The sequence below is a fragment of the Schistocerca serialis genome, chromosome 7 (assembly GCF_023864345.2).
Source record: "Schistocerca serialis cubense isolate TAMUIC-IGC-003099 chromosome 7, iqSchSeri2.2, whole genome shotgun sequence".
In the NCBI taxonomy this organism is placed as follows: Eukaryota; Metazoa; Arthropoda; class Insecta; order Orthoptera; family Acrididae; genus Schistocerca; species Schistocerca serialis.
In genome coordinates, this window is record NC_064644.1 from 135,993,857 (window position 1) to 136,007,983 (window position 14,127).

At 39.3% G+C, this 14,127-nt stretch overlaps 1 protein-coding gene across 1 annotated transcript; it reads left to right on the top strand.

Annotated features, from left to right (window-relative positions):
• The first annotated feature begins 5,858 nt into the window (after positions 1 to 5,858).
• On the top strand, positions 5,859 to 6,584 carry LOC126412930 (uncharacterized). The gene has a single exon (XM_050082819.1). It carries the CDS (start codon positions 5,859 to 5,861, stop codon positions 6,582 to 6,584), a length of 726 nt encoding a protein of 241 aa, XP_049938776.1.
• The last annotated feature ends 7,543 nt before the right edge of the window (positions 6,585 to 14,127 follow it).

The window sequence follows — 14,127 nt, forward strand, 5'->3', positions numbered from 1 at the left end:
CATGGTATGAGTGCACCAGATATTTATGTTCATTCTGTGTGCAGCCGTTTTCTATGACATTATAAAATTATATATCTCTTTTTTTTGTTGTTGTTGTTACAGTTTCAGTGTAACTTTGATTGCAATAAGGAAAGGAGCAATAAGTTATTTTTACTCCAATATATCATATTTTGCTCTGTGATTTTCTGCCAAACATAATTGAAGACAATGTATGTGAATGGTGGTGGCATACAAATAACTGAATAACTGTTCAGTATTATTCATTGCTTTTTATTGGAGTTTTGCTCACATTATCTGTGATGCTCTAGTTCTGGAATGGTTGTATTTCACTGGTATATTGTGGAAAACCTTCGTTTTCATTTTTAACTGAGTATTATAAGTTTGACTTACATTGAGCCTAAATGGAGATGGATAAACTGAAAATGTGCAGTATCCAGAAATTTGACAGTAAAAATTTCCAACTGCGGAAATATCAGTTGCAAATTACTTTTTGTGCTGAAAAAGTGCTTGATATCGTCAAGGGGAAACCGAGGCCAACTGAAACAGGTGAGAGTCAAACGGCTTGGGATGACTTAAATGCTAAGATGATGCTCATTCTATCTACTGTGATGGAATTTGACCAATTGCAATCTGTTATGACGTGCACAAATGCAGTGGAAATGTGGACCAGACTAAAGACTATTCATGAACAGCGATCTACAGTTAATAAAATGGCCTTGAAGCAGACATTATTTGTTTACAGAATGTCACCAGCAGACATAATTCAAGTTGAGTCCTTGGCACAAGCATTAGCTGATATTGGGGAACCTGTTACAGAAGCTGACAAAATGGCAAAAATTTTGGGAAGTCTGCCAGCAAAGTTTGCAACTTTTTCAACAGCTTGGGACTTGTGTGCTGAAGATCAAAAAAATGTTAAATAATTTGATTTTAAGGTTATTGAAAGGAAAACAAAAACTTTTACAATGCGATGAAAACTCAACAGCCTTCACAGCAGTTAATGTGAACAAAACACACAAGTTCAGTTCAAATACCAGTAACAACAGTGCGTCTAACATGGTCAGTACAAAAGATGTTGAATGTTATTACTGTCACAAAAAGGGACATTTTAAATATGAGTGCAGAAAACTTTTAGCAAAACTTAAACCTCAAGCAGGTGTGTTGATTCTTGTAAAGGGACTGGGTGCACGACGTACTTTGTACACAAGTAGTCAAAAGCTGTCATTATGCTACCAAGGGAAACATGTATGAGCTAAATCACACATTAATTTTAGTTTATTCAAACAACAATACAAGAAACTGACACTACATCACTAATTTACTATTTGATTTAACAAATAAGAAACTTTCATATCATTCTATTGCTGCAGCTGATGTATCAATCTATTCCAAAACTTTTTTAAGCACATACTGGACAAAAACACTCTTTCATTGCAATATAAAAGGACAAAGGTTGCTTATATTGAAGAAGTATCAGTATCATGAAGTTCCTTCCATCTATGCAGTTATTTGTCTTGTGCAGTTTCAGGAAATGCTTTACCCTTCTCACATGTATGCACTGTTTTTACATGTCCTTTGCAAGCAAAGCTATGGCATGAGTTACACCTTATGGTAGTAGATATGTTTCTTGCTTGTTCACCTGTTACACACCAACCTCTCTTCTTGGTGGTAGGCTCCTCAGTTCTTTCAACATGTTGATCTTTGTATTTCACGAGAAAAGCTGCAATATCAGCAGGAAGTGAAGGAATATTAGCTCTTTGCACCAGTTCAGGCTTCTTAAGAGACAGAGCTAAAGCTTTCAAGAAGATTTCTCTCTTCTTTTTTGGTTTACCTCATTTGCGTGAAAAATTGTTTGAGCATTGATTCCCGCTATATCCATTAGAGCATAGGACACAACCAATGGCCATCTTTTTGTCACCCATGCAATGGAATACGCAACTCCCAGTTGATTGACTATGACAATTCCTCCCTTTGTTATATTGTAATCCAAAACTATCTCTGGTTTACCTGTAACTTAGTCAGTGGTTCCAAAATCATGCATAGTTGAAAGTAATACAACTAACTGCATTGTTTTGTTTTGGCACACGTGAAACTAGGGTCATGTCATTCTGAAAACCAAATAAAGAGGAGTGGATAGCTCTATATTTTCCAGGTAAAAATTCTTGTGGGGTCTTACGTTTGTTTTTTCTCAATGTGCTGATGCATATTAGTTGCTTTTTCAAAAGGGAGTGGGCTAAGGAATATGTAAAGCACCAATTATCTACTGTAACGTTTCTACCTCAGCCTTCAGTCTGAGTAAATAGCCTTCCTACAATATCACAGGAAGAATGAGAAACATCGTATGACCTTTAGGTTGTTTTCCACAATATACTTCAATGTTACTAGTGAAGAATGTGTTAACATCCGCTAAAACAAAAATCTTTGTCCCATACTTTGCTGGTTTGTTCAGGATATACTAAACAAAAGAACAGCGACACCAGAAAGCTTGCAACTTTTCACCTACTGTCACAAATTACACTACACTATAAGCATTCTTGCAGGCATCCAATACTTGCCTTATTGCAGCAAGTTTATCAGCTACTATTCTTTCTTGCCTTTTACTCTTGTCATCAAAACAGATACACTGTAAGAGAAACAGAAATGTTCTGCAGCTCATCACAGCTCTTGTAATCTCCATACCAGTACCATCTGCTATCCATAGTTCAATGACATTTGTGTGGTTTGCTTTCATAGTCCTGCTGAGATACAGCAATCCCAACAATGCCATTATTTCACCTCTTTTAGTTTCTTTAGCATCCCTTTCTCTGGAATATTGTGCATGTTCTTTCTTAGATTTTTACAATTTCATCAATCACTTCCAGGCTAAGTATTATTCATAAAGCCTCTGTTTCACTTGTCAGCCCTCTGGCAACAAGTGTAGGCCAGAGAATATTTTCACAATATTCTTTCTTTTTGTTTCCGAAGTCACATTAGGACATATTTTATTCCATTTACACGTCTTGTCCCTCCCAATAAAAATACCGCCAGTGGAGAGGGGCTCTTCACAGTCATCATCTGAATCATGGACTTGATCAGAATCTGAATAGTGGTCACTTCGTGTGATAAATTCCTCTTCTTCTTCAGAGTCATCATCATTTCCATTGTCTGGTACATAGTTGAACTCTGGATCCTCATTGAGTAACCTATGAAGCTCGTTGTCTGTCAGCTTTGATCTTGCCCTGCACAGTGTTATACCTGCTTGTTGCATGTTATCTTTTGATTCAATTAAAGAAGAATGAAATAAAAATGAAGGAAAAATTACTTGCATGATAGGATGTGTGGCGTACTTTTTACACTAAGATGACACACTCAAAGTTTATTTAAAATTACTGTACCTCTTGTGAACCTATGACAACACAACTTCTCACTGTGCTAGCTGAAACAATAATGCAGGAATAGGTAGGGGCTTGCTATTGCAAAACAACAATGGAACTATTCACAACAATGTTACTCGTGGTTGGCATGCTTTATACAGAGGCATGCTTGTTCAAGGGCTAATATGAAATCTAATAAGTGTGAGCACCAAGCTTTTAGTGCAGAACATGCATATATTTTTGCTCCAGGTTGTGAAAACATTTGGTTAGCTGACAGTGCTGCATCAAAACATATGATGTCACACAAAGAGTGATTAAAAATATTGAAGCCAATTTAGTCAGATGACACTTTGTTCAAATTGGAGACAATTTGATCATCACAGCAGAAGGCATTGGATCCATTGAAGTATTGTCATTAGTTGAGGGCAAATGGCAACCTCACACTTTGGAAAACACATTATATATTCATAAGCTAACGAAAAATTTATTTTCTGTTGGAGCAGTCACAAAAAGTGGAATGGAAGTTATTTTTGACAAAAAGAGAATGGAAGTTTGCAGTTCAGGTCTAATTGCAGCAGGAATTAAGATGAACAATCAGTGTTATCAAATGTTGTTTAAATGTCCAAATGCACAACAGGCAAATCCTGCTTCCCTGAATTCCGCCATGATCTGGCATGAGAGACTTGGGCACATTAATTTCAGTGGCCTCAAGAATGTGGCTGATCTGAATTTAATACATGGTTTCAATAAGAATAAAGTCAACAGTCTTCATTGTGAACCCAGTCAGTATGGCAAGATTAAAAGAAAATCTTTTAATTAAAATTTGGAATCAAGATCAAAAGTTCCTGGTGAATTTATTCATGTAGATTTGAGTGAATGATTGAGAAAACCATCTCTTGGAGGTGCACAATTGTACATAGTTTTCAAGGATGATTGCACTTCATACAGGTTCATGTATTTTCTTAAAAGCAAGCACGATACTTTCCTTGTGGTTTTGGAATTTCAGAGAGTGATTGAAAGACAATCTGGAAACAAAATCAAAGTTCTGAGAAGTGACAGTGGAACTGAATTCATAAATAAGAAATTCGAAGATTATTTCAAGAAAAATGGTATAATACATGAGAAAACAAGTCCCTTTACACCACAGCAGAATGGTAGAATTGAACAAGAAAACAGGTCAATTGCTGAGTGTGCATGCACTATGTTATTAAGTACTGACTTGTTTCATGAATTGTGGGCTGAGGCAGTAAATTGTGCTGCATATATCTTAAATCACCTACAATATAGCAATATTGTGCCATATGAAAAATTGTTTGGAAAACCTCCTCCTTCACGACACATGAGGAAGTTTGGATCAGCAGCATATGTACATGTTCCTGATAAACTTAAATCAAAATGGGATAGTAAATCAAAGAAACTGATCATGGTTGGCAATGGTGGGTACAGTACCAATTATCGCCTCTACAGTACTGAGTCAAAGAAAACTAAAATCTCCTGCAATGTCTCTTTCAATGAAGAACAAACCAATAGCTTAAACATAGCACAAATATAAACTGAATTTTAACTGGCAGACCATGCTGCAGAAGATGTTCAGGAGAAATGTGAAGAGGACAATACTGGTGAACAAAAGAAAGAAAATCAAAGAATGAATCTGAGAGATAGGTCTAATCTACAAGCAGCTGCTCAGTTTTCGGACCAAGATATAACTTGTTCTGCCATTATCTTTGAACCTCAAACTTTTGAAGAAACAATGGCATCAAAGTGGAAACAAGCTATGGAAGAGGAAATGACATCCTTGAAGAAGAATAAAATTTGACATCTAGTACCATTACCACAAAACTGCAAGGCAGCTGCATGTAAATGGGTTTATCATGTTAAGCAGAATTCTAAGGGAATAATTGGCCACTTTAAAGCTAGATTATGTGCAAAAGGTTATTCTCAATGAGAAGGCATTGATTATGAAGAGACATTCTCTCCTGTGGTCCAATATGATTCAATCACAGTTTTATTAGCCATAGCAGCTTCACGGGATAAGGAAATTAAGCAGTTTCATGTTAAGACTGCATTCCTTAATGGGGATTTGAAAGAAGAAGTTTACAAGGAGCAACCAAAATGTTTTGTTGTAGAAGGCTCAAATAATGTTTGCAAACTGAAGAAGAGTCTATATGGACTCAAACAATCAGCATGCTGATGGAATCAAAAATTTGTACAGCTTCTGACAATGCTTAGCTTTGTGCAACTGATTGCAGAGAAATGCGTTTTCCATACTTTAACAGATGACACTGATGTGTCCCTGGCACTTTATGTGCATGATGTCTTTCTTATTTAGAAGTCTCCAAAAGTACTGGAAAATGTTCTGATAGCACTGGGCTCAATGTTTGAAATTGCTGTAGGCAATGGAAAATACTTCTGAGGATTGGACACAGCCCTTCTGCAAAAGATGTCTATATAGGCCAGCAAAGATACATCAATTGGTTTCTTCATAAGTTCAACATGGATGATTAAAAAATGAACTCCACTCCATTTGATGTTGGAACCATGTTGCACAGTAGGCAGTCTCCTGCAAATCAACATGAGGTAAAGGAAATGGAAAGCAAACCTTATCGGCAGGCAATTGGCAGCTTAATGTTTGCAGCAACTGTCTCACAGCCAGACATCATGTTTGCTGTGAGCATGGTGAGTAGGTTTTTACATAATTACATTATGAAGTATCTACAGGGGACCAGGGTCCTGACCTTAAGACGCAAAGCTGACTCTACTGGACTGGTGGTCTACTCAGATGCCGACTTTGCTGGTGATTGTGACACTCGTTGGTCAACAAAAGGCAATATGAGCTTGTTAGCAGATAGGCCTCTGACATGGTGTTCACATCGGCAGAAATGTGTAAGCAGATCAGCAATGGAGGCTGAATACATAGCAGCTTCAGATGCTGCTAGTGAAGTTGTTTGGTTGTGCAGTTTCCTCAGTGAACTTGGTTTTCAGTTAGACAAACCAACTACACTCCATGTAGGCAATCAGAGTGCAATTCACCTGTTTAAAAACACAGAACATCACAAACACACCAAGCACACTGACATTAAATACCATTATATACATGAACATATTGCAAATAATGAAACTGAAGTCTATTGTGTTTATTGTAATAAACAGTTGGCAGACTTATTCACAAAACCTTTAAGCACAGACAAATTAATATCAAACAGAAAAGTTGTGCCAATGATCTCAAAAAAATAAATAAATAAATAAACCTCAATAAAATAAGAGTGGGAGTGTTGACAGCAGTGAGCTTGTTGTATTGAGTTTTCTTTGGTGGCTTCATTTTCAGTCTTCGTGGTATGAGTACACAAGATATTTATGCTCATTCTGTGTGCATCCATGTTCTGTGACATTATAAAATTATATCTTTGTTTTCTTGTTTTTGTTGTTATGATTGTAGTATAATTTTGGTTACAATAAAGAAAGTAGGAATAAGCTATTTTTACTCCAATATACCATTTTCTGCCAAACATAATTAAAGACATCAGCAATTTCTTCATATATAGTGGGTGTCCTATGACGAACTGTTCTACTATGTGCAAGTCTATCCTGTGCTTGGTTAGCTACTCTTCTAAGGATGAGCCATCACTCATCAACATGAACCTGTTCAGAACTAAATGTTTTGATTTCCATTTTGGACGCTAATTCATATTCATTCAGTTTACTTTTCAGTTAGGTTACTAGAATTGCCTCTCTTCTCTTGTGGTCTTCAGTTCAGAGACTGGTTTGCTGCATCTCTCCATGCTACTCTATCCTGTGCAAGCTTCTTCATCTCCCAGTACCTACTGCAACCTACATCCTTTTAAATCTTTTTAGTGTATTCATCTCTTGGTCTCCCTCTATGATTTTTACCCTCTACACTGCCATCCAATACTAAATTGGTGATCCATTGATGCCCCAAAGTATGTCCTACCAACCAATCCCTTCTTCTAGTCAAGTTGTGCCACAAATTTCTCTTCTCCTTAATTCTATTCAATACCTCCTCATTAGTTATGTGAGCTATTCATGTAATCTTCAGCATTCTTCTGTAGCACACCATTCTGAAAATTTCTATTCTATTCTTGTCTAATCTATTTATCATCCATATTTCACTTCCATACCTGGCTACACTGTATACAAATACTTTGAGAAATGACTTCCAGACACTTAAATCAATACTTGATGTTAACAACTTTCTCTTCTTCAGGAGCACTTTCCTTGCCATTACCAGATTACATTTTGTATCTCCACTACTTCAACCATCATCAGTTATTTTGCCCCCCAAGTAGCAAAACTCATTTACTACTTTAAGCATCTCATTTCCTAATCTGAATCCCTCAGCCTCACCCAAATTAATTTGACTACATTCCATTATCCTCATTTTGCTTTTGTTGATGTTCATCTCATATCCTCCTTTCAAGACACTGTCCATTCCGTTCAGCTGCTCTTCCAGGTCCTTTGCTGTCTTTGACAGAATTACAATGACATCAGTGAACTCGAAGTTTTGATTTCTTCTCAATGGATATTAATTACTACTCCATATTTTTCATTTAATTCATTTACTGCTTGCTCAATATACAGATTGAATAACATTGGGAACTGGCTACAACCCTGTCTCACTCTCTACCCAACCACTGCTTCCCTTTCATGCCCCTCAACCCTTATAACTGATATCTGGTTTCTGTACAAATTGTAAATAGCCTTTTGCTTCCTATATTGTAACCCTGCCACCTTCAGAATTTGAAAGAGAGTATTCCAGTCAACATTGTCAAAAGCTTTTACTAAGTCTACAAATGCTAGAAACATAGGTTTTCCATTCCTTAATCTATTTTCTAAGAGAAGTCGTAGGGTCAGTATTGCCTCACATGTTCCTACACTTCTATGGAATCCAAACTGATCTTCCCCGAGGTCAGCTACTACCAGTTTTTCCATTCATCTGAAAAGAATTCATGTCAGTATTTTGCAGCCATGGTGTATTAAACTGATAGTTCGGTAATTTTCACATCTGTCAACACCTGCTTTCTTTGGGATTGGAATTAATATACTTTTCCTGAAGTCTGAGGGTATTTCACCTGTCTCATACATCTTGCTCACCAGATGATAGAGTTTATTCAGGGCTGGCTCTCCCAAGGCTATCAGTAGTTCTAATGGAATGTTGTCTAGTCCCGGGGCCTTGTTCTGACTTAGGTCTTTCAGTGCTCTGTCAAACTCTTCACGCAGTATCATATCTCCCATTTCGTCTTCATCTACATCCTCTTCTATTTCCATAATATTGTCCTCAAGAACATCGCCCTTGTATAGACCCTCTATGTTCGTCAGGAGCAGAGGGCGTTGTAAAATGACAATTAATTGAGTGGAATGGACCCAGTTTATTCTTGTAATGATGGTACAGTGATGCCTACGTAGGGCTGAGCAGCCCCAAGAGGGGTTGCCGTCTGCTCATCAGAGAGGCAGAGGCTAGAGGAGCAACTACTCGGGGCCGAGGTCAGAAGCTAAGAGAGCGCGGAGCTGTTTCCAAGCTGCCCTCGCCACTCCCGACCGCATCCCCACATGATCACACGATTAGTCTCTGATTGGAGGATTGATTCCGCCAACGCACCTTGCTAGTAGCGTACCCCCATCAGCGCAACCAACCCGTGGGACTTGAGTCTGACCGAGGAGCACGTGGCAGGAATGTGCTGACCATGGTCTTCCGGCCAGCACCTTCCACCACAGTATGCCCAAGCTGGCTACGGCCGAACATTATACATGGAAAATTTTATTTAATAAAACTTTGTCGGCAATGATCCCTCTTGGGTGGTCTCCTCCCTGCACATCCTTTCCCCTTCCAAAGAAGGCTCTCTGGATGAAAATAAATGAGCTTATTCTAATTGATTATTCCATTTAAAAATATATGCAAATATGTGCAAAAGTTACAACGTGGCCTGAAGGGCCTGAAGGAAGGCTCTTGAAAAACAAACTTGTGAAGTTGGTGCGACGGCAGTGGGGCGTCGCCATGCTGTGAGTGTGTGTCGGCGGTATCAGTGGTGGTGGGTACCCAGGCGATGATGAGGGGCACCGGATCACAGCACACTGAAACACTCCACCCTCGTGGGGGTGAGAGAATGCTCCCAGGCCTAACAGTCACAAGGGGGTTTTTCCCCATAATATTACTTTGAGTTCTTAAATCTAGGATTACAATGGTAATTGCCCAAGTGGGTGAATGAGAACATTACAAAATGACAAAAATTTAAAGAGAAAACAAAATGACTTACATGAGGGTTAAGACTAGACAGTTAAATTGTGATTCCATAGACTTTACATAGAAATACAAATCCATTACAAAATTAGTTCATTGACCTGACACCTAGACTACAACTTAATTATAAGGGGGGGGTCATGCCTGATCGCATGCACCAAGGTTGGCAGGTAGTTTCAGGTGTGATATTCACCTTCAGGTTGTGTGGGTGGTACTACTTCTCGGAAGGAAGTGAAACATTTGCAAAACCCTCTTTTACAGAGTATCCAGGATACTATAATCAGAATCATTACAATGATTATTACCGAACCAGCGCTGGGTAATACAACGGTGGTTAATCGCATGGTTTGGTGCCAATCAGCAATATGTGAGGCCACTCGGTCAAGAGCAACTTGGTTGTGTTCCTGGGTAAGGAGATGATTGATCGATTGGAGTAGATCTGAATCATTGGTATTCGGTAAATTCTTTAGCTTCTCATGGTGATGGAGTTTAAAAGAGAATTCAGGAAGGTATAAGGTAAATGTGGGAATGGCGACATGAAAGGTGGAGTGCAATTGAGCTGATATCCTCATAGAAGCAGCGTATATGTCACATCTTGAACTATTATACACTAGGCCACTATTATTCAGTGTTACCCGGTACGATTCAGTCTCTGACATTGAACGGTGGCACACCAGGGTGGCGGTGACAGTCTGTGGAACAGTGAACAGAAAACTGTTGCGAACAGGCTGAAGTATTGGTTGACGAAGTGAGACTAGAACACAATGACATGGAGGTGTAGTAGTTTCAGCTAAAAACAGTGATATCTCACACTCAGTAGTGTTAGTGTGTAAAATTAGCGTGGAGCATAAGTAATGTGTTGTATGGAAGCAACTGGATAGTTCAGCGCGAGAGAGAGTGGTGTGAGTTTGTCGATCCCGACTAACTATTAAAAATTCTTGAGTCTGCCAAACAACATCGTGGTGAAGGGTAGCCCAAGAGACTGGAAAAGTGTATATTTGATAGCACTCATATTCGTAATTTGCGCATGTGATTGGCAACCTCATTCGCATCCGAATACCGTCCGAATCACGGGTAAGTCGGACCTCCAACGCAGCATAGTAAAAGGGGAGGTTGCTTTCCTGCACGGCATAAAGCATTTGTTTAGGGGCCAAAATTTGCGACGACACATTGTGTAGGATGTGCAAGAAGGGCTCTGAGGGTAACAGATGTGGATTGAACTTTCCTTGCAGTCCGAGTTGAATGGCCGAGTGTAACATGTGCACGTGCAACTGTGCTGTGTGTATATTAAATAAAAGAATCTGCGTGGTCTTCATAATGTCCAATGTGATAGTTAGATTACATAATCCTGAGCGAAGATGAGTCCACTCTTGGTTAAAAGATTGTTCAAGTGCACCATAGTGTCGTGTTAATCTGTCGGCTACAACTTGTATTTGTCTAGTTGTGGCTAACAGGTTATTCTCAAGATGTGTCAGGTGCACCTGTTGATGTACCAACACTTCGTGATTAACTTGTGTTTCCGAAAGCGCTTGCTGTGTGTCCAAATCCCAGCATTTTGCGTCTGTTTCGTCAGGAGTCCCAAAGACAGATTTTAATAATGTACCTCCAATGGGCAACCAGGCTCATTTGAAACGAGGCAGTGGTACTGCATCCCTAATACTGTTCAATTGACTTTGAAGGGTTGAAATAATTCTAGTCACTTCCCACAAAGATCGGAGAAATTCATGTTCCTTCGTCTGCGTCAAGAAGGTTTCATATTTTGACAATTGCTGAGCTGTGTCATATAAAGAACGGTCTTCCTCTTCTAATAATGTTAAGTTGACATCAGCTAACACAATAGCATAATGTGGAGTATGCACCAGATAGTGACGACGTCCAAAAAGCACGCCAGATGTGGAAGGGTAGACGTGAAATGGAGGTGCCTTAACGGCGACGACGACAACCATTGGGATTAAAATGCTTCCCATGGTGGATGATAAATTGACAGCCATTTGAACGGAGGTTGCTTTCAGCTTCCAATGTTGATAACAGTCGACTGCGAGAGAAGGTATTAGTGACCCTACAAGTAAAAATTTCCTGGCTTACTTGATGAGTAATTCAGAGATGAGAGACAGGGTACAACGTTGTAGCAATAATTACCTGGCAAGTAGTGACGATGGACCCGTTCAGTCACGCTTACTGATGAAGAAGGCCACGAAGTAGAATCACGGCAGGCAACCAACAGTTTGGCAGCCGTGGGGGTAGCAAGGTGGCAAGACAATGGTGTAATTCAACACGGAGTATCCGCTGATCAATCACGCATCAGCAAAAAAAGACGCTGAACGCGGAGGCAGTACTACACAGCGCAGACTAAGCGTAGCTTGCTGGAAAAAATTTTTCAACCTGCTATGGGATGAACGCCAAGTGTTGTTAATTAATTTGAGAGTTTGTACGAAAAAACAGTTTTTTTCTTTTTTAATGAATAAAATGAAAAGGAATCCTGTGATCGCGGTGTAAACCTGCACAGCCTAGGCACCTCCCACGCATTGGCCACTACGCAAGGGCACCCACCCCGCTAAGGCTCGACATGGCGAGACAGGTGAAGTACTTAATAAATTTCAGAAATAATATTGAGTGGTTTTTCAGCTGTAGAAAACCCAAATGAGGGTAGGACAACTCAAGTTAACTCAATAATCATAGGATCTTTACTTACAGAAGTGGTCAATAGAGAGATTAACTGTACTGAAGTCGGAAATGAATGTTAGCGAGAGCGAGTCTGTTGCTCGTGAATACAGAGGCTGGGCATGAAGCAGTGGAGGCGGCGCAGTGCAGCTTTATCAGCACTGAGGCGGCAGAGTGCTGGGCTCAGATAACAGCGTCGGAGAGCGCAAGTGGCTCTGCGTCCGAGATGAAGACATTGTAAGTGCAACTTAAAAGTAACAGTTTGTTGAAAAGCAATAATAAACGAATAGCTGATGTCACAAGGACGTTTGATTCCATTTTAACAAAACAACTTAAGTGTTCAACAGGTAAATTGATTACGTTGTTGATTAAAAGAAACTGCTACTGAACATAACGTACATACGTACGTACTTCCCTTTCCCCTTCCGAAGAGTGGAGGGCATAAACGATAAAAGCCTTGTTCATGTACTTAGTATATGACAATAGAGGTCTGGTAACATCAACAAGTTACACCAAAGTAGTGTGGATATGAACAGTGTGAGGGTGTTGTAAGTTGTTATTGGGCGTATGAAATGTTGTGTAAATGTGTGACTAATGGTAGCTGATGGCGGATACGAATTGAAGGCCAATAAGTGCTATCAGAGATACTTCCAGTCCAGAAACAATGAAAGTTAAAAGGGAATACCGAATATGACACAAAAATAACGTATAACCATAAAGTGTACTAACATTAATCATAACTAAAAATTGATAACAATAAAACATAACACTGAAGTGATAATAATTGACAAGAAATAAAATAAAGGGAATATTTCCTGAACATAACTTCTGAATCGGATACGAAATCCGTCAGGGGATGTTGTTCTTTTTAGTCGGTTGACGAAGTGCATAAGGGACCACGTCAGTAGAATCCGACAGTGTGTGTAATATAACAACATTGTTCTTAAAAGTGCAGTTTGCACTGCCAGATGGTGAAAAGCAACTAATCCGTTCAGCAACAGAAAAGGATGCCATCTGGTGAACGGTATCTGAATCTTTGGCAGAATCCGATGATTTTGCAATGGAATTGCCATCTAGAAGAAAGTGGCGTTGTATAAAATGTAATAAAAGAGCATCTGGGGCTCAGTTCATTTGTGGTTGAGTGCCAAAGGCGTAGTGTGAGTGCAAATTGTCTCACGGTAATTGATGTATGAATTGTTTCGTGGTCAACCAAGGAGCCTAGGATTCAGTGACGTGTAAGTACAAGTTCGCGGTGCATATGAGCTACCTGCGAGTGACTCGACTATTAAGTTCAACAGTGCATTGGTGCAATCTGCAGACTTGGATTGATGATTATATAATTTGCAGGGCAATGGAGCAACCTGCGGACAGTGCTAAGCAACCTGTCTAATAATTGAGGGGTAGGCAGTGCATTGGAGCTATCTGCGATACTGTGGTTCAGCGGGCCTAAGGGCATCCATCTGACTTAATAAGAATTAGTGTAGGCACATGGGTTTCCTGCGATACATGTAATAAAAGTATCAGCGGCGTTATTAGCGACCTGCTGTACTAGGAAAATGTCAACTGTTCAAACAATAAAAATTAGCTCTGAAGCTAGAATAGCATACATGCATAAATAGCGTCACTTTTTGTGCGTGCAGTACATAACACTACATAAAATGAAAATCATGAACTATAAATCACTAGCGCTAGCATAATGACATAATTAAAAACAATGACATATATTGACAGGAAAATAAAAACACAATGATGTATAATAATAATGCTGTAAGTAGTCGGAACGCTCAACGTTAACATGTAACACTGGCCACCTGGGGCTGGCTGCTAAGATGTGTGTGTGTTAGTTTTAAAACTGACGATAAC